The sequence below is a fragment of the Brachyistius frenatus genome, unplaced genomic scaffold, assembly GCF_029030835.1.
Source record: "Brachyistius frenatus isolate BFR_SWC_R1_liver_20210118 unplaced genomic scaffold, ASM2903083v1 Contig_407, whole genome shotgun sequence".
Classification (NCBI taxonomy): domain Eukaryota; kingdom Metazoa; phylum Chordata; class Actinopteri; family Embiotocidae; genus Brachyistius; species Brachyistius frenatus.
In genome coordinates, this window is record NW_027211006.1 from 82,501 (window position 1) to 105,553 (window position 23,053).

At 44.9% G+C, this 23,053-nt stretch overlaps 4 protein-coding genes across 6 annotated transcripts in view; 2 read left to right on the forward strand and 2 right to left on the reverse strand.

Annotated features, from left to right (window-relative positions):
- gtf2h2 (general transcription factor IIH, polypeptide 2) overlaps positions 1 to 1,365 on the reverse strand; it is an 8,156-nt gene extending 6,791 nt beyond the window's left edge. The window contains exon 1 of one of the 2 annotated variants that reach the window (XM_069725018.1): positions 1,241 to 1,363. The gene's annotated coding sequence lies outside the window, so the exon portion shown is untranslated. Of the gene's footprint in view, positions 1 to 1,240 lie in introns of both variants that reach the window. The other variant, XM_069725020.1, reaches the window with a different exon arrangement.
- The window catches only part of sub1b (SUB1 regulator of transcription b), a 105,445-nt gene that overhangs the window by 44,912 nt on the left and 37,480 nt on the right, over positions 1 to 23,053 (forward strand). The gene's annotated exons all lie outside the window — the stretch shown is intronic.
- LOC138636780 (MARVEL domain-containing protein 2-like) lies at positions 1,508 to 15,438 on the reverse strand. The gene is made up of 13 exons (XM_069725008.1): positions 14,187 to 15,438; positions 13,069 to 13,241; positions 12,213 to 12,435; positions 11,982 to 12,090; positions 10,596 to 10,666; positions 9,305 to 9,357; positions 7,946 to 8,624; positions 6,644 to 6,808; positions 4,435 to 4,541; positions 4,181 to 4,285; positions 3,388 to 3,559; positions 2,242 to 2,283; positions 1,508 to 2,168 (listed from the first exon to the last, which is right to left on the reverse strand). The coding sequence occupies exons 1-13, from the start codon at positions 15,417 to 15,419 to the stop codon at positions 2,070 to 2,072; spliced, it is 3,231 nt and encodes a 1,076-aa protein (XP_069581109.1). The 5' UTR covers positions 15,420 to 15,438; the 3' UTR covers positions 1,508 to 2,069.
- dhfr (dihydrofolate reductase) lies at positions 18,970 to 20,991 on the forward strand. The gene is made up of 6 exons (XM_069725012.1): positions 18,970 to 19,148; positions 19,232 to 19,281; positions 19,778 to 19,883; positions 19,973 to 20,096; positions 20,481 to 20,596; positions 20,800 to 20,991. Exons 1-6 carry the CDS (start codon positions 19,057 to 19,059, stop codon positions 20,897 to 20,899), a joined length of 588 nt encoding a protein of 195 aa, XP_069581113.1. The 5' UTR covers positions 18,970 to 19,056; the 3' UTR covers positions 20,900 to 20,991.

Consider the following 23,053-nt stretch of genomic DNA (forward strand, 5'->3'; position numbering starts at 1 on the left):
ATTGATCTACACTGATTGATCTACACTGATTGATCTACAGCTGATTGATCTACAGCTGATTGATCTACAGCTGATTGATCTACACTGATTGATCTACACTGATTGATCTACAGCTGATTGATCTACAGCTGATTGATCTACAGCTGATTGATCTACACTGATTGATCTACACTGATTGATCTACAGCTGATTGATCTACACTGATTGATCTACAGCTGATTGATCTACAGCTGATTGATCTACAGCTGATTGATCTACAGCTGATTGATCTACACTGATTGATCTACACTGATTGATCTACAGCTGATTGATCTACACTGATTGATCTACACTGATTGATCTACACTGATTGATCTACAGCTGATTGATCTACAGCTGATTGATCTACACTGATTGATCTACACTGATTGATCTACAGCTGATTGATCTACAGCTGATTGATCTACACTGATTGATCTACAGCTGATTGATCTACAGCTGATTGATCTACAGCTGATTGATCTACACTGATTGATCTACAGCTGATTGATCTACACTGATTGATCTACAGCTGATTGATTTACAGCTGATTGATCTACAGCTGATTGATCTACAGCTGATTGATCTACACTGATTGATCTACACTGATTGATCTACAGCTGATTGATCTACAGCTGATTGATCTACACTGATTGATCTACAGCTGATTGATCTACACTGATTGATCTACACTGATTGATTTACAGCTGATTGATCTACAGCTGATTGATCTACAGCTGATTGATCTACACTGATTGATCTACAGCTGATTGATCTACACTGATTGATCTACAGCTGATTGATCTACACTGATTGATCTACAGCTGATTGATTTACAGCTGATTGATCTACACTGATTGATCTACACTGATTGATCTACAGCTGATTGATCCACATCTGTGTTCATGTCGTCATCAGAGAAGAAGATCGTCACGTGTCCTAAACAGACTGAACGTTTTGAATGGAGTTTGGCTTTAACCTGATAAAACAGAACAAAAGAGAAGCGTTTTATACAATAACTCACGTTAATGTCTGAGCCGAATTACTGTCTGACCTTCCGGTTCATAAATAATACTATTTACATCGTTTATCTCAAATTAATTGAAGTTTATTTCTTGACCACAGTGATTATTTCGGCTAACTAGCTAGCTGGCTAACAGCTCTGATAACAGCGTTATTATTATTATTATTATTATTATTAATAATAATTTAAAATACTAACGTGAACCAACTCCTGACGCGCGTCCAGCAGTTTCTATCGGAGTTGATATCTTTAACCTGCGACGTATTAACTCGTGCTCGCTAAAAAAACAAAACACCCTCAATAACAACAGCGGTGCGACACCAGCTGGTGCAACACAAGTTTTCTTCCGGAGAGAAACGTGAGCTCCCGGAAAAGAAAAAAAAAAGTATCCGGACTACAATTGAGGATGACAGTTCTTCTTCTCTTTCAGGGGATGTTGTTTTAAAAACAGACACAAAACATTCATAATAACATTTTTAATTAAAATCTTACATTTAGCCTCATACAAACATATTTATCTTTGTGATTTCAAACCAAACTGTACACATCATTCAGAGGAAAAACGCCCAACAGTTCATATTTCCATCAACGGAAAAGCATTATATTGATAAGGTAAGACTGTTTACTTTTTAATAATGTGGATATTTAATTCATTCAGAGCCATCAATATTCTGTTTGTTAAACTTTTGGGCTTTTTTCCTTCTAATATCCACTGAGATTTTACATCATTTTACAGAAAATGGCACAAAAGTACAGAAAAAAAACTTTCTGCAGCACATTTAAGACAATAAACGATATTTACAGGAGACTTAATCTTCCAAGTTTATCTTTGCTGTGTCTTCATTGGACATGAAACTTATCTAATTTGTTACAAAAATAAAAATAAAACTATAAAAGCTCACTGACTGCTTCGCTTCATTTAAAAATCACTTCAACAAAACGTCTCGTACCGGGAGAGAAATACAAATAAAACACACTTTCAATTGTTCTTCAAATAGTTCTTCACTGGGAGGTCAAAGGTGAAGCTTCAGGGTCGGCGGTCGTATTCGGCGATCATCCTCTTGATGTGCGACAGTTTGGATCGGAGATATTTACACCTCCTCCTCTTCAGCTGGTAGTCTGAGGACTGAAGAGGACAGGAAGTTAAACAGACTGTTGACATGCAGGAGGAACGCGTCTCCCGGAGGTCCGAGTCTCACCTTCTTCAGGCTCTTCAGTTTAGTGTATTCTGTCACGGCGTCCTGAGAAGAAGAAGAAGAGTCAATAATCACAGAAGATTCACACACAACTTTAAACACATTTCAAACCTGAATTGTTGTTTTTTGTCTCGATTACTTTTATACACAACGTGAATGTTGCACAGCGAAAACGAGGATTTTGGATTTTTCTGTGCTTTCATGAACAAAAACATCAACCAATCACATGATGCACTTCAGGTGTCGTTTGCGTATGTTTACGCCATTTTTTAAGTTATTGTTGGCGCTTTTCATTTTAGTATTTGGAGCTATTAGTTGTACTTACTAACTAAACCCCATAGCTATTTATCTTGATGCTGTTTTGTTTGACTAAAATAGATTCATTTGCTGTTGTTAATATTATTACTTTCATCATGATGCAATGATGCTTTTATTTTGAAGGCAGTGGTCAGCTCAGGTCAATCCAGATATGCAGGCGTAGCTGGGAATGATTCATGTTTCCTGTTTCCAGGACGAGAGAGGCAGCAACGTTTTGTTTGTTTGTTTGTTTGTTTGAAACAGTAAAATAAATCTTCTGAAACGTTCAAATTAACTTTTGTTTCCTGCGTAGGATTCGTTCCTCCGTTGAATTTGAGCTTTGATTTTTGTTTTGTTTTGTTAATTCTGAGGACAAATCTGCACTACAGATATCTTAATACTTAAATACAAGTTGGGACAATTACATATATATATATTTTTTTTTTAATGTTTTAAATCCAATTTAAAAAAAAAAATTCTAAAGAATGACGTGTTGTGAATCTATTTGAACTTTATTTTGAAAAAAACTGTCCAAAATTTGTATCTTGCCTGTGTTAAAGAGTTTTAGATTTTTCCGAGGTAGTGTCTCGCTTCTTTGTGTCATTTAGGTCTTAAATGAAGATTAATACCAACAGAAAAGTTTTTATAAACCTACTCAACAGCTTGGAGATATTAAACCTCCACCGAACCCAGAAGCTTCGTCCTGAACTGGACGTGAAGCTCATCTCACTTATTCTCCTAATTAAAGGTAACGTCAACGACGGAGAGCCGAGAAGATCCCAAAACTCTACAAACTACCAGAATGTTTTCATCATCTTCATCTAAGACTTATTATATCTCTGGAAGTGTCACCAGGAACTGAGGGCTGCCGTCGGGGTGTCGGTCCAAATCCCGGTTCAGGTCCAGCAGGTCCTGGTTGATGCCGTCCAGCTCATCCTGCAGGCTCTTGTACTCGTGGTGATCGCGGTCGAACTCCCGTTTGTAGGTCAGGCGCTCCTGCTCGTCCACGACAGGAGGAAACAAACTGTGGACGAGAGCAGAGAGAGAAATGAACTCGATGATCTCTGTTGTCGCCCCGTTTTCCTCCGACAGAACCGGATCGACTCGACGCTACGAGGGTCCGTTAAAGAATTCAGAGACTGGTAACGTGAACGTTTGTGATTTCATTGAAACTGGAGCAGAGAAACTTCAGATTTATGAGGAACAGGAAATCTTCAACACGCCCCCTTACAGCTGAGTGTTCCTGAGCCCATGCGGTGATTTCCACTGAGTCAAACTCTGGAAATCATCAACAGAGAAACTTGAAACGTTTCAGAAAGTCTGACGGAGATGAAGCGACGAGCCGGGCGAGGTGTTCTGATGATGTTCAACGTTTCAAGAGGGGGCGGAGCTTCACTATCCGAGATTGAAGAAGAAGGCGCGTCAGGTCAGGAGACACCAGGTGGGTCACCGTGAATTCGTCCGCCAGAGTAAGACTGTCAACACTGAGTTCCACTGGGAACTTTCTGAGGGGAAACATTTGCTGTGAACCACCTGAACTGTGGCGCCGTGGCAAAGAATTTTCATTTTCTCCACTCCAGATCGTACCACCCAATGCGCCGTTGTTACTATAGCGACGTCATGCTCAAAAATCAGATGCACTCACCCGCTGAAGTCTTCGTCCTCCAGCTCATCTCCAGACTCTGTCCCCCGGTCGTAATCCCTTAGTTTGGGCTTCGGGCCTCCAACAGAGCTGCTGAACTCAGAGTCTCTGCAGACGGAAGGAGACATTTTTAAAGCACCTTGTCGGATATTATTTGTATTTCAGAGCCATCAATAACCCACGAACCCTCTGCAGACCCCCCACGGAGCCGGCAGGTCTAGTACACATGACGTCACAGCGTATGATGTAAATCTCACCCTGGCAGGTAGAGCGGCTTTTTGAGGTCCAGGAAGTCTCGCGACCCCCCGACTCTGTTGTTGGGGTCGTTGACCAGCACCTCCGGGTCTCCGGACACGTTGTTCACCTGCAGACACAAAGTCACACTTTACAATCAGAGTTTCAAGTCTGGACATTATTAAACAGAACTAAAACAGTCAAAGAGACGTCAACATGAGAGGAAATAAAGACACAAATTAATACACAATTAAAAACAAGATCAGGCCAAAGCAAAACACACAAAGCCTGTAAGAGCAGTAAATAAGAATTAGTCTCGTGCCCTTTTATGGGCATTTCAGGGCGTTTATTTATGTTAATTAGTAGCAACTGGCACAACACTTTCAATTTACGAGGACCGAGGGATTATTTATCAATATAAGAACCACAGACTGTTTATAAGAGTTCGTAGCTTCAGGTCTGTAAAATGGTTCTGATCCAGAAGTGTCTTCAGCTGCAATACCAGCGAGTGCCACTAGAGGTCGGCTCCAAAAAGCCTCCGGCTCCATAGACTCCCATTCAACTTCTCTCATCAAATCCAAAGTGAATAAAATGTGTCCATCAGTTCTCTCGGTGTTGTTAGCTAAAGTCACTCCTTCTTCTTAGTTTTCTGGAGGTCCATCTGAAAATAATCCCTCATTCATTAGAAAAGAAGATTCAAGAAGACCTGTTTTGGGGGGCGTGTCTGTTTGATTGACAGGCCTGTGGTGCACCTCCTCCTATTGTTTGTTTTGTGAAATTCGACCCAGTTTTGAAGGCTGTGGCCACGATGACACGCTCTAATTGTGTACAAGTCGTTCACCCGGACCGACCGGTTCCTCCGTCTCACCCGAATACCAGCAGAACCTTCGCCAGCATCAACAACACAAAGAACCGATGTAAGAACTTTCCCCCCCGCCGTGCCACAACCTGGAATGAAAACTATGCAGCAGGTTTTCAGGTGAACACTTTCGATCCGTCGCCGCCCTAAAGGGGGAAACTTTTATGATGTCGCGACAGGAAGTGGAGGAGGAACTTCTGCACTAATGTTTTTATGTTCATTAAATCTTTAACAGTCGTTTATAGTTGTAGAAGATTTTTTATTTTTTTAGAGCACATCGTCCAAACGGCACTGAAACTAGAGGCCGAACAGACCACACCCAGAAACTACAAATGAAATCACACACACACACACACACACACACACACACACACACACACACACACACACACACACACACACACACACACACACACACACACACACACACACTGTGCTAACTAACCCGCCATGTTATCTCTACTTGAAGTAAATAGTAGTTTTGTGAGGCGTTCAGGTACTTCGTGTCCTCAGGATGTCCCAGGGTGTCCTGTGTTGTGTTCAGTGGTCTGTGGGAGTTTTTAGATATCATATCCACAGTTTGTTTCCCCTGAAGAAGCTTCAACACTAAATCACTGAAGAATCTTCTTGTCATGTTTAAAAACAGACATTTAATGCAACAATTTCACCAAAATTCACCTGAATATATTTTTGTCATTTTTGGTCATTTTATAATCTTTTGACTCGTGTTAAAAAATAATTTTTTTCCTCAGGTTAATTTCAACCAATCAGCTCGCTCCGAAACTGGCCGACAGTCAGCATATTTTTTTATATTGTTTTAATGAACTCCAGCAGCTCGACGATGTGCTGAACGTTTATTCTGCGTTTAACGGTCACAGCGACTTAAAAAATGTTCACGCTGCGCTCATCACTGTCACCAGCCGTCCAATCCCAGTGAAGGAGGGGCGGGACAAGCGCAGGTTAAACCACCGACACTGATCTCTGATTGGTCCGCTCCTTCAGAGTTGCCAGACTGTTATTCCCAGAGAAGGAAACCGAAGCTGTGAGCGACCGTCAGCGCAGACGGGCTTGAAAAATGCAGCGATAGATAAAGAAAGGTGATAATGATTTACGATATAAAAAGATTTGTATTCACAGGATCTTTTCTAAAAGATGTCGGGAGTCTACCTGAGGATCTGAGGGACGCCACTGTTGTGGACATTTTTAAAAGAAAACTTCAGACGTATCTCTTTAGCTCGGCTTCAAACTGAGACTCCATTAAAATCTCTGCAAACAGGAGTATTAAAGTCTCGACTGATTCAGCTCGGTAGCGTGATGTTCTTCGTTTACATCCATCTGATTGGGACCTATAGGCTCCGCCCACACAGACTCACCCACTCCCCGATGCTGTTGTGCATAGCGGGTTTGACCACCTTCACCTCCTCCCAGAGGATGCGGTCGCGGCCCCAGCGGCGGATCTGCGAGCGCGTCTTCACGGCGAACACCAGCAGGATGATGAGGGCGACGAACACCAGGAAGCCCAGGACGATGGCGATGGCCTGCAGACACACATCAGGGGGGAGGAGTCACACCGGTGAACACCTGGCAGGTTAAAGATGGGAGCTGAACCGGACGTCGCCACGGTAACAGGTCGGTTCACATCATAAACAACAGATATCAATCATTTCCACTGGTGTGTTTGAGGTCTTTAGATTCGTCCTTTAAAACAGACTTCTGCTCTCTGATCTGATGAAGTAACAGTTGAGTATCTGTTGACTTCAGACACTTTCTGTCCTCTTCGATCACTCTGCTGCCAAAATAAATCAACGGTGACTCGTGGAACCGGATTTTAATCTGGTGACTTCACTGCATGTTAATAAGCTGATTGTAAAATAATCCACAGACGGCTGGAAGCTGTTTATTTAGTTCATTATCTCAGTGGTTCAGGAAATCTTCAACATGCCTGTTTAGAGCCGGGTGTTCCTGAGCCCATGCAGTGATTTCCACTAAAGAATAAGGGCCCGAAGATCACAACCATCTAACATTGGTTGGTTCAGATTTTTGGGTTCAAACTGGAAATCATCAACAGAGACCCTTGAAATGTTTTAAAAAGTCTAGTGATGAAGCAGCGAGCCGGGCGAGGTGTTCTGAGTGAACATTTCAAGAGGGGGCGGAGCTTCACTGTCCGAAGAAGAAGGCGCGTCGGGTCAGGAGACACCAGGTGGGGTTTTTCTTTGACGTTGGTGGGAGTTGTGCAACCGTAAACTTCAGACGTATCTCTTTAGAGAGTCAGACTGTCAACACTGAGTTCCACTGGAATCTTTCTGAGGGGAAAAACATTCACTGCAAAACCACCTGAACTGTGTCGCCATGGCAACGAGGTTCTCCACCATGACAACACGCCTTCTGCTCACAGCGCGTTGAAAACGGAGCGCGTTTCTTCACCCTCAACAACACAATCGTCTCCCTGCTGCTTCTTTCTGTTGCCCCAAAAAAATTGGACGGTAAATTCGGTGCACTCAGGCTAAATTGACCAGGGAGGGAAGGACAACGAGGGACAGATGAAACTAATCAGGTCACAAACTTTTGATGTGCATTTTGTTTTCAGTTTTCAGGTGCATCATGTGATGAAACTTGGAGGACTTGGTTACATCTTCTCTGAGCTCCGCTCCCCCCCTCCCTCCCCCCCACCTCACCTCCTGTGGCTCCACCACACAGTAGTGGTAGAGGTACTGGTTGAGGAAGATGCCCTGGGCCTGGGTCTGGCTCTGGTACTGGGAACACAGCTGCCGGATCTGGCTGTAGTACACGGAGCCGGTGGACTGAGCCGTCGGGTTCACCGCCACCAGGTACACGATGGTGGCGATGATCATGAGGAAGGCCAGGATGGCGCAGATAATGATGGTGGCGAGGTAGAACTTCGGGGAGCGGGCGACGTTCTGCCTCGAGACGACCAGCACGAAGATGATGAGCACGGCGATGAAGGTGATGCCGGCGATGGCGATGATGAAACCTTTCCCGGCTTTGGGATCCATCTGAGTGTTTCCTCCGCCGTAGGAGCCGCTGCCGATGGCTCCGCCCACTCCTCCACCGTACGAGCCGCCGTACGAGCCGCCGTACGAGCCGCCGCCGATACCGGGCAGCAAACCTCCACCGCCGCCTCCCAGACCCATGAGGCTCATGTCGTAGTCCCACGCCAGCGTGGACGCCACGCAGGCGAACACGGCCACGCACATGATGATGATGATGATGCACAGGATCTTCATCACGCCCGGCGGGGAGGTCCAGCGGTAGAAGTGGAGCATCTTGTCCTCTTGGTAGTACGAGTAGGCGGGGTTGGACATGAACTCGCGGTGTCGGTGTCGGCTGCTGTGGCTGCAACGAGGAGGAGGAGGAGGAAGAGGAGGAGGAAGAGGAGGAGGAAGAGGAGGAGGCAGAGGTCAGTTCAGGTGAGGTACTTCTTCAAAAAGGAACAGTTCAACACGTTGTTTTTTTGCCCATTGGAATGCTGCAGGTGTTAAAAATAAACGTTCCCTGTCCTCCTATGTGATTTGACTCCGCCCTCCTGATGTCACGTTAAGGTGTAATTATTATTGGATAACCACCTAATTACATTTATTCAGGTTTGACCAGTCATTAACTGGATAAAATTCATTCTTCTTCTTTATTATTCTTATTATTTTGTTCTTCTTAATTAAACTATGATTATACTTTATTAGCAGCATAAAATGAACAGAAAAACTATTAATCGCAATTATTTGGAGGACGCAGATTAAAAAAATTAACAATCAGCAGCTGGTGCATGTTCACATATTCATATTTCTTGATTATAATTAATCAAGAAAATAATCAGGAGATTAATTGATCATCAAAATAATTGTTATTTGAAGCCTTGAAAAATTAATAATCGTAAGAAGTTTATTTTAAGCATCTTATCAATAAAGCTAAAAGCTTCAATCAATAATCGCTGAATAAACAGGTGTGTGTGTGTGTGTGTGTGTGTGTGTGTGTGTGTGTGTGTGTGTGTGTGTGTGTGTGTGTGTGTGTCCACTCACTGCTTGCTGCCACTCGGGTGGCTGTGTTTGTGGCTCGGCATGATGAAGCTCAGCTGTCAATCAACCTGCAGAGAGAAACACACCCAACGACCATCCAGCCGTCATACGTGTGGATGAAGTCACGCGTTGAATCTGGAGCCGACTTTTCGAATTAATCAACTAAAACTGTCTGATTTGATCAGGTTCTTACAAAGTCTCGGACGTTTTACTGCTAGAAAGTTGAATTTAATGACAAATAATGAAGTAAAAACCGTCACGTTTGTGCTGATGAGACACGTTCCAGATATCTGGCAGTTTGAGTCTTTAAAAACGGTATAAATGAACATTTCTCGCGGTTTAACGGAGTTAAAGATGTCTTCTTCCTCTCCGACAGATTCAAAGTGTCATTAATTCGTCTCTTCGTACGTTTCCAGGTTAAAATGAAGGTTTGAACCCACCTGTCCTGAGAAGAACCGTCTGATCCCGGTGAACCGACGCAAACAAGCAGCAGGCGCGCGACCGCTCCATCCGCACCGCGCGCTCAGGGAAGGGCACGAAGGGACGCGCCTACAGGTGTGTGCTCATCACGTGCTCTCCTCATCCTCCCAGGTGATACAGGACTAACCTGTCCTGTCCCCCTCCTCCCCCCTCCTCCCTCCCTCCTCACGCACACAAACACGCGCACGCACACAAACACGCGCACATGCACGAGCAGCGTTTGGTCTTCCGGGCTCGACCTCGCGACAGGACTCCTTTCACTGTGGAGTTTTTTCTTTTTTTGAGTTTCAGATGACAAACCTGAAACTAAACCGTGTTTACAGGTGAACTTTCATAAAACACATTTAAATAAATCATTTTACGTTATTATATCTGATGTTTGTGGATTCATGTTACTGTTTTCCAGTGAATCCAAGAGGGTTTTAAAACTGTTTATTTGGATTAAAAAGGAGGAGACGGTTCCTAGCACATAAAGGAACATTTGATCCTTCAGTTTATTGGACAAATAATAAATCAAAATCATGAAATTTGTTTCATTCCAGCACTGAGTTAAGTTGAATTCAACTATAAAAATGAAATAAGGATTATTCATTTTCTAAAGTCGTAGCTGCTGATCTAAATCTGAAAACAACATGCAGAAGTTTTGTGCCTGAGGCCGTGAAGGTTTTCCTGATGACCTAAAAACAAAGAAAAAGAAAAACACCTCCAGTGTTGCAAAACCTGAAACCCAGCGAACCAGTCGCTGCAGGCTGCAGCAGCCATTTCAGGAGCGGTGCGTTCACTGACGTGTCTCCGGTCCGGGTCGTTTTTTTACCTGCAGGACGTCCGAGAGAGTCGAGACCCTCCTGAGCAGAGACGGAGGATTCATTTTCCTCTTCACTGTTTCTGGTTAGAACACTTCAACACAGAAAAACACTTTTTCTTAAATCAGTCTTTGAGTAAAATACAACTTAAAACATTGATTTTCAAGAAAACATTGCTGCTGTAATAATGTTCTGGTCAATAATTATGTAAAACCAAGTCCATCATTGATATAAACTTGTTGATCCCACTATATTTTCATATATTTACTATTGATAAATCAATAAAAGCACATATTTCCTGTGTCAAACTCATATCTGTATTTGTTCTGGGGATAAATAAACATCAGGTTTTGAATAAAAATGAATTTAAACCATCATTGATAAAAACGTATTTATCAGACAATATTTCTACATATTTACTGTTATTATATCAGAAAAACACTCTTTGCTGTGGTAAAGTTATATTTTTAGTTGTGCTGAGGATAAAAAAAACTTAAGTATGAATTCTGCTGCATCATGTTCATCATCATCAAGCAGACACGTTTATAGAAAGGTTCTTCATTTGCATAAAATCAGCAGGAGGATTTACAAAACAATAAAATACACATTTCATAAAACTGGCGGGAGAAAAACAAACTTAAAAACCTGATATTTAGTGAGAAAGAGCTTTCAGAAAACTTCAAATTCAATGTAAAAACCAACAGTGTACATTCAACGCATGCACACACACACACACACACACACACACACACACACACACACACACACACACACACACACACACACACACACAGTCAGTGGACGTACGTCGGATCACGAATAACTGACACACACTTCTGTCACACATGGAAAGATTGTTCAAAAGTACCGACTGAGGTGGATTTCTGTTAGCGGAGCGAGAAGCAGCTTCGTTTCTGTTGATGAGCAGCGACTAAAAAAAAGAGAAGCAGGAAAAAAATGCAGTTCCTTAAATGGCCACTAGAGGCTCCAGCAGTGAGTCAGTCCCAGTGAACGTATATTAAAGTGGATGTAGCGTTCAGGTGTGGAAAATGAGTCCAGTGCCATAAACTGCAATACCAGCGAGTGCCACTAGAGGTCGACTCCAAAAAGCCTCCGGCTCCATAGACTCCCATTCAACTTTTGGGGGCGTGTCTGTTTGATTGACAGGCCTGTGGTGCAGTCAGGTTACAGCGGTCGGTGGGCGGGACGTAGTATCATCAGGTTTCCAATCAGATCGGTCAGATCCACCGCTGGCTCCTCCCCCAGCTCGTCCAAATATGGTCACTTCCTGCTCACCGAGGCTACTTCCTGTGAATGTTCCTTTAAGATGTCGTCTGCGTGACATCAGAGATCTCCACCCGTCTTGGTAACGGTAACCATGAACTCGGTTTAGCTGCTGTCATTCCAGTCAGTGGCCTTGTTGTACTCCTGAATCTTCTGCTTGATGTACGACAGCTTGTTCTTCAAGTACTCACACCGTTCCCTCTTCTCCACGTACGTCGGGTCCTGAGAAGAAAAACAGAAACGAATCGTTTAATGTTTCAACCACCATTTTAAAAGCCAAAACCAGGATGTTGTTGTTGTAATTTCTGTCACGGCCAGAAGGGGGAGACAGAAAACACACTCACAGCTTTCTTCTTCTGGTATTCGGTGATGATGCTGTCGATCCGCTTCTTCTCCATCTGGCTGGCGGGCCGAGCCGGCAGGTTCTGCATCATCTCGTCCATCTCCTCGAACCTGCGGGCCATGACCTGGACCTCGGCGTGCAGCTCCTTGTACTCGGCGTACTGGTCGTTGAACACGGCCCGGTACTGGTCCCGCTCCTCGTCCGAGCGGATGCTGGGGTACTTCCTGTTGGGAGTGACCGGAGACGACACGTTAACGTTGGGAGTTTCCAGAAAAATGGATTAAAAAAAAGAGTCAGGTGACCAAACTGATTTCATTATGATATTAGTGATCGGGGAGGCAGGAAGTGACCATATTTGGACGAGCTGGGGGAGGAGCCAGCGGTGGATCTGACTGATCTGATCGGAAACCTGACGATACTACGTCCCGCCCACCGATAGCTGTAACCTGACTGCACCACAGGCCTGTCAATCAAACAGACACGCCCCCAAAAACAGGTCTTCTTGAATCTTCTTTTCTAATGAATGAGGGATTATTTTCAGATGGACCTCCAGAAAACTAAGAAGAAGGAGTGACTTTAGCTAACAACACCGAGATAACTGATGGACACATTTGATTCACTTTGGATTTGATGAGAGAAGTTGAATGGGAGTCTATGGAGCCGGAGGCTTTTTGGAGCCGACCTCTAGTGGCACTCGCTGGTATTGCAGCTGAAGACACTTCTGGATCAGAACCATTTTACAGACCTGAAGCTACGAACTCTTTTATATGCAGACTGTTTGCTATATTCTCAAAGGTGACAAAGGACCGAGGCATGCTGGGAAAAGAAGCAGCGTCCTGTCAGAAAGTTGTACTCACGCCACGTAGTCGGCGATGACGAGCGGTTTGGGGATGTGTCCGGCCGGTATGTGACCTCGGAGGATCTCCGGCTGCATCATTGGAGCGGCGGCGGCGTTGTTGGCAGCGTCCATGATGTCCGGCTGGATGGTCGGGAGAGGAGTCCGCTCCGAGAACCGCGAGCCGGCGCCGAGCTGCCGGAGATAAAACAGTCAGACGAGTGTTCACGTAAACTGTTTGAAGCTCAGTCGGTTAGAGGAGGTGTGAATACTCACGACAGACAGCGGCACCGATGATCCGATGGTTTTCATCTGTTGAGACGGGAGGAAGAGAAGTTAGAAATACTTTTCTTGAACCCTTCCTGTGTGTTTACATGAGATCGACTCCTTCCTACCAAAATAATATCGTTTTGATAAAAGTTGTTGTTCTCAGTGACACTCTATTAGCTCCGCCCCCCTGCTGTTTACGGTCCAGCTGATAAATATTGTATTTATGTTATTTATCTAATTTCAGCTCAGTGTGAGTCTCTGCTGTGTTTCTGTCCTCTGATCTCTGCGTCTCACTGAGGGGGTGGAGCTTAAACCTCTGCTGCACCTACACAGGTTAGTTTAATACATTTCATATAAAAGTAGGTTTGTGTCTTTTTTTATGCAGCATAAAAGAGCATTTTCTCTCCCTGCAATCAAAAAATATAGGTTTTAAGTCAAAATAAATTAACCGAGAATAAAATGATGTTGGTTGTAAACAAATTATCGCTTGGATTCGTTGGTTTCAGTTTTTGAGACACATTTGTAATTCACATTATTTTATTCTCAGTTCATAAGTTTTTACTTACAAACTTAAAAGTCTCTTTAAGAAACCTGCTCTTGAAAATGTAATTTTTTTTTGCTGCATAAAAAAACATAAAAGTACTTTCATATAAAAGCTTCTGATACTTTTATTTACTTTATTGAAGACTACTTTATGTATTTAATAACACGTGGGCTTGTTTGACCACGAATTCTGAAAAACTGAGAACAAAGAGCTGAAGATTTATAGATATTGTTTTGTACCATTAAAGCACCGCAGCTCAACTTTTGATTCGTCGATCTGACGGTTGAATAAAACGTGCGTTGGGTTTAAACGGCGCCGGGACCGACCTCGTGCTCCAGCCCCTCCTTCCTCATCCTCGCCGCTTCGTGCCGCCACAGCTTCAGACACACCGCCGCGCTGATGAAGTACAGCGTCATGGTGATGAAGAGGAAGATGATGGCCGCCGTCTGCCCGGCCTCGGTGCGGCAGAAGGCGCCGTTCACCCCGTTGTTGAAGACCGGCATGTTGCACAGCCCCCCCCGGGTGGTGTCCCTCACGTACACCACGCCCGCCGCCAGGTAGAGCACCGCCAGCGCCAGGTTGATGGTGCACTCGGTGAGCGGCCACCAGGAGGAGTCCAGCAGGATGGCCCGGTAGTACAGCGTCATGCCCAGAACCAGCAGGATGACGGTGACGATCCACACCAGGCCGGCCACCACCAGGACGAAGGGCGTCTTGGGACCGGTGTAGTAACCGCCTCCCTGCCCGTACGCGCCGGCGCCCCCGCCCAGCCCGCCGAACAGCTGCGGCTGGGAGTACCCGTACATGTTGAACCACTCGTTGTCCTTGTGGACGTACGCGCACACGCAGGCGAACACGGCGGCGCCGAGCAGCAGCTGCACGCTGCCGAGGATCCTCAGCAAACCGGCCCACGACTTCATGTAGGCGTAGCGCAGGTGGTACTCCTCCACCCGCTCCTGGTAGGTCTGCGCCGACAGGTTGGTGGGCACGGCGGAGGCGGAGTCCAGGGCCTCGGCGCCCAGCAGCAGCCCGTCACGCTCCTTCTGGGAGGTGTAGCTGCCGCCGGAGCCGCCGTACGGGTCGCGGTAGGAGCCGGGGAGGGACGGCGACGGAGGGGCGGAGTGGGGCGGCGAGCAGGGCACTCCCGACGTGGAGCGGCAGGCGGCGCTCTGCATGAACGAGTGGGCGGGGGAGTGAGGCGGAGGGGGGGCGGACCAACCCTTGCTGCCACTGTTACCGCTGTTGCCACGGAAGAAGTTCTTGACCGAGTCGGGGATGAAGCGGCGGACCGGTTTGATGTCCATGGCGTCACGGTCGCCCTCCGTCGGCTCGTCATCGCTGGGCGGGTGGAAGGACTCGAGTCCGACCGCCGAATGCTCCGGTAGAGGAGGAGGGGGGAGGGGGTCCAGGCTGATGGCCGGGACCGTCCCGTGCAGCGGCGGCGGGGGCGGAGGGGGACCCGGGTCCCGCCACAAGGAGCCCACGGGGACCTGGTCGTAGTACGGGATCTCCCTGACCCGGTCGAACCGGGAGACCGAACCGACTCCTCCGGAAGACATCTGGACCTGAACGGGTTCACTGGAATCACAGGATCACATTTCATAGTAGAACCATCTGTTGGTAGTTTACTATTAATGTCATAAACCTGTTTAATTTGGTTGCTACCAAGAAACAACCAGTTCAGATTCTGTCCGTCACCATCTTTAATAGTTCGAAGCGGTTTGGAGCAGGAAGTGACCATATTTGGACGAGCTGGGGGAGGAGCCAGCGGTGGATCTGACCAATCTGATCGGAAACCTGACGATACTACGTCCCGCCCACCGATAGCTGTAACCTGACTGCACCACAGGCCTGTCAATCAAACAGACACGCCCCCAAAAACAGGTCTTCTTGAATCTTCTTTTGTAATGAATGAGGGATTATTTTCAGATGGACCTCCAGAAAACTAAACCTGAAGCTACGAACTCTTTTAGAAACAGTCTGTGGTTTGGACAGAATTTCTATGAACAACAACAAACACTACTTGTTAAAGTCATCCATAAGAAGCAGCAAATATATAAACCTACAAAGCGTGAAGATAAATGATGTACGGAGGCAGCAGCAAGATAATTTGGAAGAGTTGATCTTACTTTTAAACTGAAGCAGAATGATCCGAGTTAATGAAACTAGTTTCTTCAAAATCTTAAAAAACAATTCAAATCCTCTTCAGTTGATTTCTAAAGTTTAAAGATCAACGCACTCGTTTTAAGGAAGAATTTCTGGATTAAACGGATTTTAAACTGTATTTATGATAAAGCTTTTATTTTGAAAGTCTGACGGGTCGCAAGAAAACAAAAAACAAAAACTGATTTGTGATTGTTTTAACGCTTTAAATGTTGTGTAATTTCACTGTTTAGAGCCAAAACATGGAGTAAGAATTTAAAAAAAACATCACGTGAGGCCGGAAGCAGCTAAAAATCTGAAGTTTGAGAGCTTCATGTTTAATACCAACCTGTTGATGGTGTTCAAAGTTTTCCTTTAAGAAGACATGAGGAAGCAGGTGTTTCTGCAGGAACAACTTCTGCCGCAAACGGAATAAAAAACCCGGAAGAAATAAACGACACCTGTCCGTTTTACGTGATGAATCGATAATGGTGTCATTAGAAGATGAAATGAATTCGACCGACCTGCTGCTGGTTCTCCGTCTGCTGTTTCCCTCCTTTGTGTCTCCGCTCGGTCTCACGCTGACCTCCGGTCAGGCATCTCTCCGGACTCCCGGCTGAACCGAGAACACCTGCCGGGACGGAAAACTGATCCCGGATCGTCACCGAGCTGAAACTCACCTGGCCAGTCTGACCGGCCTCGCGCTGCGTTCATGGACCTCCTCAAAAACATCCGACTTCACAGTCTCCGCTTCGTCCAGACTGTTGTGTTTGTTTATTAGGAGGATATCGAACTGATTGAAATATTCATTTAAAAAAAACACATTTAGGGCCCGAGCACCGATGTGTGAAAGTCCTGTTGTTATTCAAGCGATTATTATTCTCGTTCCTTATTTTTCTCCACAAAGAACTGCATTTTTGGAGGATTCATCATATTCAAAACCTCATGAAAGTTGGTACACATTTGTCTCCCGGCAAAACATTTCGTATTGTAGTGGCGTCGCGAGTGGGCGTGGCCAAATGGCTCGCTAGCGCCCCCTAAAGAGATGCCCCGGCGGCCACATTTACCTAAATGCACGAAATCCGGTGGACACGTGTATCACACCTAGACCACAAAAAAGTTACATTGCACCGTTACGTCAACTCGACAGGAAGTCCACCATGTTGTATTTAGTCACCATTTTTGACGATTCACACAATGTTGTACTTTAACAAACTCCAACAGATTTTGTTGGACGGACTTGAAATTTAGTCTGTGCACTCTTAACAATTACAAGTAATCAAAATAATTAGTTTTCATCGATCGCTGTGCCCGTAGCGTGGCGGCCAAAAAGTGACCCAAAAATGACTTTTGGGTCACTTTGCTATAGTATGACTTTGTGTTTAAAGTAATGATAAAGGGGGATTTGAACCCAAGACCTTCTAACTGAGAGACAACAGCACTAAACACTACTCCACCAATCTCCCCAGAAGACAATCTGCATTATGACCAATCTTTGTCTCACTATAACTCCACCGTACACAGATATTCTTTGGATAGTAGATATACGTGTTTTCAAGGAGGTCTGCAGTGATATTAAATATCTTCCTGTAATGTGTTCGAGCCCCGCCGAGGTAACACACAAGGTCCATGGTTGACTGAGGGTGAGTCCCCTCAATAAGCCACATGATTCACAGAGAGCGAGACCTCCCAACCCTTTGAGGGTAAGGGAATCCAAACGGGTTCGAAAAAAATACCCAAAGTTTGTTGTCTGAAATATTCAAAATTCATGATTGTATATAGTATAGAGTATATAGTATAGACTCTATACTATAGAGTGTATATTATAAGCAGGGCGATGGGGCTAAGTTTGATGTTTGGCCGTGACAGGAAGTTGATGTTTAAGGTCAAACGATGCTCCAAACCTCATGAAACGTTGCACATCGTCAGGCACCAACTTTCATGAGTTTTAAAGATGTTAAAGCCACCAAAAAAAAGATTTATATATATATATATATATATATATATTTAAAAAAAAAAAAATTAGAATCAGGAACAAAAAAACAATTAAATTTTTTTTTAAACTGCAAGTGGAAATATGCGGACCCTCGTGCGGCCCCGACCCGCTGGACCCCCGACCTGCAGACCACCAGGGCCGCAGATCACTGCTTCCAGTTTTACAGTTTTAATTATAATTATTATTTTCAGATGGTTCACATTAACTTCTATTCTGTCATTAAACATGAACAAAAACTGAAAACAATCCAGTTATTCTTTTTATATATATTTTTTGCCAAATTGAATTTATTTTTAAAACAATTTTCTATAAATTAAATAGAACCTCTGTTTGTGACCTTTATCGCTCAGAATTAATCGCTTTGAATTTAAAGTCAACGATATAACTTATTGTTTTAAATATTTGTTGTCAGATTTGGTCACAGCAGGTTCCTGTTTCACAATAAAAGCTTTGATGATAAAATAAAAGGGTTTTTGCCAACTGAAACAATGGAGGGCCTTTATATTTATGACAAATATAGGAAGTGTTGAGTTTGCCGTAACTTTAACTGGGCAAACGGGAGCGGATCAAAACGAGGCTTTGAGTCGACATCGTGAATCATTCAATACACTTTAAATCTCTGAATCAGCAAAATAGGGACCCTTGTTTATCACCGATAGCTGTAACCTGACTGCACCACAGGCCTGTCAATCAAACAGACACGCCCCCTTAAACATATTTTTCTGATTAATGAGGGATTATTTTCAGATGGACCTCCAGAAAACTAAAAGAAAGGAGCCACTTTAGCTGACAACACCGAGATAACTCGAAATTATACTCCTGAAATTATATATAGAGAGAATATTACTTTAGTCAATAGTTCAGACGTCTTTGGTTGACACTCCGACTCAGTAGGTGGCGGTACTGCGCCGTAACGCCGGATACCACCCGCCATTAAACGAAGAAGAAGCAGTAGAAAACGTCACTTCCGGTATTTCTGTAAACATCTACTGGCGGGAAGCTGCACCGCTGAACAGACGGTTTCCAGTCCGGTCCCGGTCCCGGTCCCGGTCCTCATCATGTCCCGCACCCTGAACGGTATCGTGGCGGTGTGTCCTGACCTCGGCATCGGGAACAGCGGCAACCTGCCGTGGCACCCGGTTCGACTCCGGTAAGTGACCGGAGGCACGAGACACCTACGTCATCAATAAACTCTGATTAACTTTGTCTGATTCACGTGTTTTCTGTTTATAGTCACGAGTTCAAGCATTTCAGAAAGATGACAGCGACTCCGTCTGTGAAAGGTAACACGTGTTTTTATGGTCAATTAAAGTTTGCTGGGTCAGAGGTCAAAGTTCAGGTCACACAGGTAAACATGTCCAACAAAAACAAAAAGGGAAGGTCCCAAGAGAAAATACATAAATGACCTTATAGCAAATAAATAAACACAAGAATATTTTTAAATACTTTTTTTCCCTGCAACACACACGAACACGTGATTTTTTATTCAAATTAATATATACAGCAATAAATGTACAAATAAATTAAAATGTGTCATTATTCAGTTTGTTTTTTTCCTTTATATTTCCTCAATATTATCAAACACTATATTTATTCAGTTTGAACCACCATAAAAATCCATTTTGTGCACCACTTAAGTCAAATGGATGTAAAATCATTACTGAGATCATCGAACTCGAGCTAAAGGTTGTTTTTATCTGATATTTGTAGCTGCACCACATAAACGAATAAACAAATAGTATTTACCAGGATGTAACTAGAAACCTTGTGGTGCTGCAGGAAAGCAGAACGTGGTGATCATGGGCAGGAAGACGTGGTTCTCCATCCCGGAGAAGAACCGACCGCTGAACGGCCGGATCAACATCGTCCTCAGCAGGGAGTTAAAGTGGGAAACTCACCGTGAAGTCGCCAGATATTTTACAACCTGGATGAATGAAGCCAAAATGATGATGATGACTGTTAATTGTGCTCCAGGGCGCCCCCTGCAGGAGCTCACCACCTGGCGTCGGACTTCAGCTCGGCTCTCAGGCTGGTGGAGGCGGAGCTTTGTGAGCAGGCGGACCAGATCTGGGTGATCGGAGGCAGCTCGCTCTACGAGGTGATGCAGCTTCGGCCCGTCGTGGAAAAGTGTCACAGAAAACTTTGATGCTTTTATTGGCACAAAAAATCCAAAAGTTTCATGTCCGTCCTACCGATAGCCTGCGAGTGAGGCCTTCAGGGGACATCTGTAAAGTGAAGTTACCTGGGTTAAGCTCTCCTAAAGTGCATGAAAACTAAAGATTTGTAGATTTCAAACACTTCTAAGGAAAAACGTATTGAAGTCCGGATGTTTCTGATTATAAATGAACTCTGAAACATGAAGTATTCATCTGATGTTCAGTTCGTGTGTCTCGCTGGTTTCTGCTGCCGCTGACGGTCGATTGACCCGCTTCAGGCTGACGGACACGCTGTAATTACGTTGTGATTTCTTTGGGCTCCCCAGGAGATGATGGAGACTCCGGGAACCAGGAGGCTGTTCGTCACGCGGATCCTGAAGCAGTTCGAGTGCGACACGTTCCTCCCCGAAATCCGTCCCGACGAGTATCGCCTCCTGCCAGAGTAAGACCTTCTCAAATGGACCATCGGGGTCCGTCGTCAGCTAGTTTCGGCGTTCAGATCGACGGTTTATTTTAAATGAAACCAAGAAGTTTCTCCGGTAACGTCCGACTGCTGACGTGAAGAACCTCCCGTGAGCGTTGAACGTCGCCGTTAACCGTTGTTTACGTGGTGAAACGTCCAGTAAGGCCGGTTTTCTCCGGCAGGTTTCCAGGAGTGCCGTCGGAGCCGCAGGAGGAGAACGGCGTCCAGTACAGGTTTGAAGTCTACGAGAGCATCGAGCACCGAACAACAAACACCGTGTGATCTGTAGACGTGGACGACGTCAACGCAGGACGTGAAGGGATTTAGTTGAATGATTTTTACACTACGGTTGAAATAAACAGATTTCTAGCCGTCTTGTTTTTCTACGTGATTCTTTGTGACCACCAAGGAAGAAGATTAAAACCTTCGAGTGCAGTTAACATACTTCCATTAATCACACTTTATTTATATGCCACCATACAAACACATCTCATCTCATTCAACGTGGATCAAAGACCTGAACATGCGCTTCGATATTGAAGCTGTGATTTCCTTCCTGATCTGAAGTAGAACCGAAGGAACGTTTTTTTCCTTTAATACGGACCAAAGAAACGGAACCGTGCCCAGTGCATCATGGGAGTTGTTACGACCGCCCACACAAAGGCTCTCTGACGAGGAAGTCCAACACAACAGAACGAGTCCAGTTGCAGAAAAAATATTCAGTTAATTCCTGAATAAAAAGGAAAAATAATCCAAATCACCACCTACGAAAGTCGACAGAAGAGAAAAACCACGAGACCCACGAAAGATTCTGGTTTATCTCGAACTAGAGCTGCGAAAAAGAGGACGACCGGATCCATCAGAGAACAACACGAGTAACCGGGTCTGTAGCAGAACAACGGGGCGTTCAGGGACACCTGAGCCGGCTCGAAGGCTACCGATAGCTGTAACCTGACACCACCACAGGCCTGTCAATCAAACAGACACGCCCCCAAAAACAGGTCTTCTTGAATCTTCTTTTCTAATGAATGAGGGATTATTTTCAGATGGACCTCCAGAAAACTAAGAAGAAGGAGTGACTTTAGCTAACAACACCGAGATAACTGATGGACACATTTGATTCACTTTGGATTTGATGAGAGAAGTTGAATGGGAGTCTATGGAGCCGGAGGCTTTTTGGAGACGACCTCTAGTGGCACTCGCTGGTATTGCAGCTGAAGACGCTTCTGGATCGGAACCATTTTACAGACCTGAAGCTACGAACTCTTTTAGAAACAGTATCATAAAACTGTTCACTTCAGGCTTTTAAATAGCAAAACGCTGACGGTAGTAATTCTGAATTTGAGGCTTCAGGACGGCAAAAACCAACGAGCGACGTCGCCGTCGGTTACCGTTTGACCTCGACAAAGAAGACGGCACGAATTTATGTAATTTCGATGCTTAAATAGCATATAGAATATAAAAGGTGTTAACTGAGGTCCTAATTAGAGTCATAGCAGGTCTTAACTTTTCTACATCGTAAACAGGAAGTCGATGAGTCAGTTAACCGACAGAAGGACGTCAGGTTTCGATGTCTGAAAAGCTGCGACCAGATTTCAAAAGCGGTCTTCGGTCTTCGGATCACCGCTCGACTTATTCTCCACCGCCGACTCCTGAATATGGTAATCGCTCCGCGGAGTGACTGAAGCTCTGTTGTGCAATCTTCACCAAAATAAAGTGTCTGAAGCCTTGAACCTCCGCTGACGTCGGCGGCACCATTGTCGCTCCGCACGCCGACGGTGGGAAAAAAGAAATGAGTCGTTCCTGCGCAAGTGCTGTTCACCAAACACCGGCGTCGGCGCCGGAGGCCGCGCACAAAGAGGAAGAGCTGCGATTGGCCGCCCCGGCCGCCTCGGCTGCGATTGGCCGGCCTCCCGCTCCCGTCCGTGGTATATCATCTCCTCCCTCCCGTCGTCAGTCACTCCTGCTGCTGCAGCTCGGACGGATTCACACGGTGAGACGCGTTCAGGTACGTTCGGGCGACACGTTTCTATATCGATTTCTACATGCATCTTTTTGTGCCTTTCATTTTTGCGAGGGAAGAACTTATTTAATTTAACAGAAGAAATGTCAGCACATTAAAAGTAGAGAATAGAAGTTACCAGAGTGGACGTTTCACGCTGGTTTTTCTGTGTATGAAAAAATATTCAGACAATAATTCTGTCGACTGGAATCCGTCTGCAGGAGAGTCGGACTGCGTTTGTCCTTGAAGCTTTTTTATCCGTCGTGTGTTGAACTGAGCGGCGATGCAGCTCAACGCGGTCATGAATACATGCGCCTACATTTAGAGGAATATTCATGATGCTTCAGTCTCTGCTGGTGAGCGTGAAAATTCAAAGTAAAACATACAAAATAAAAACCGTGGCCTTCACTTGTGGGGTGATGAAATGTGAAGGA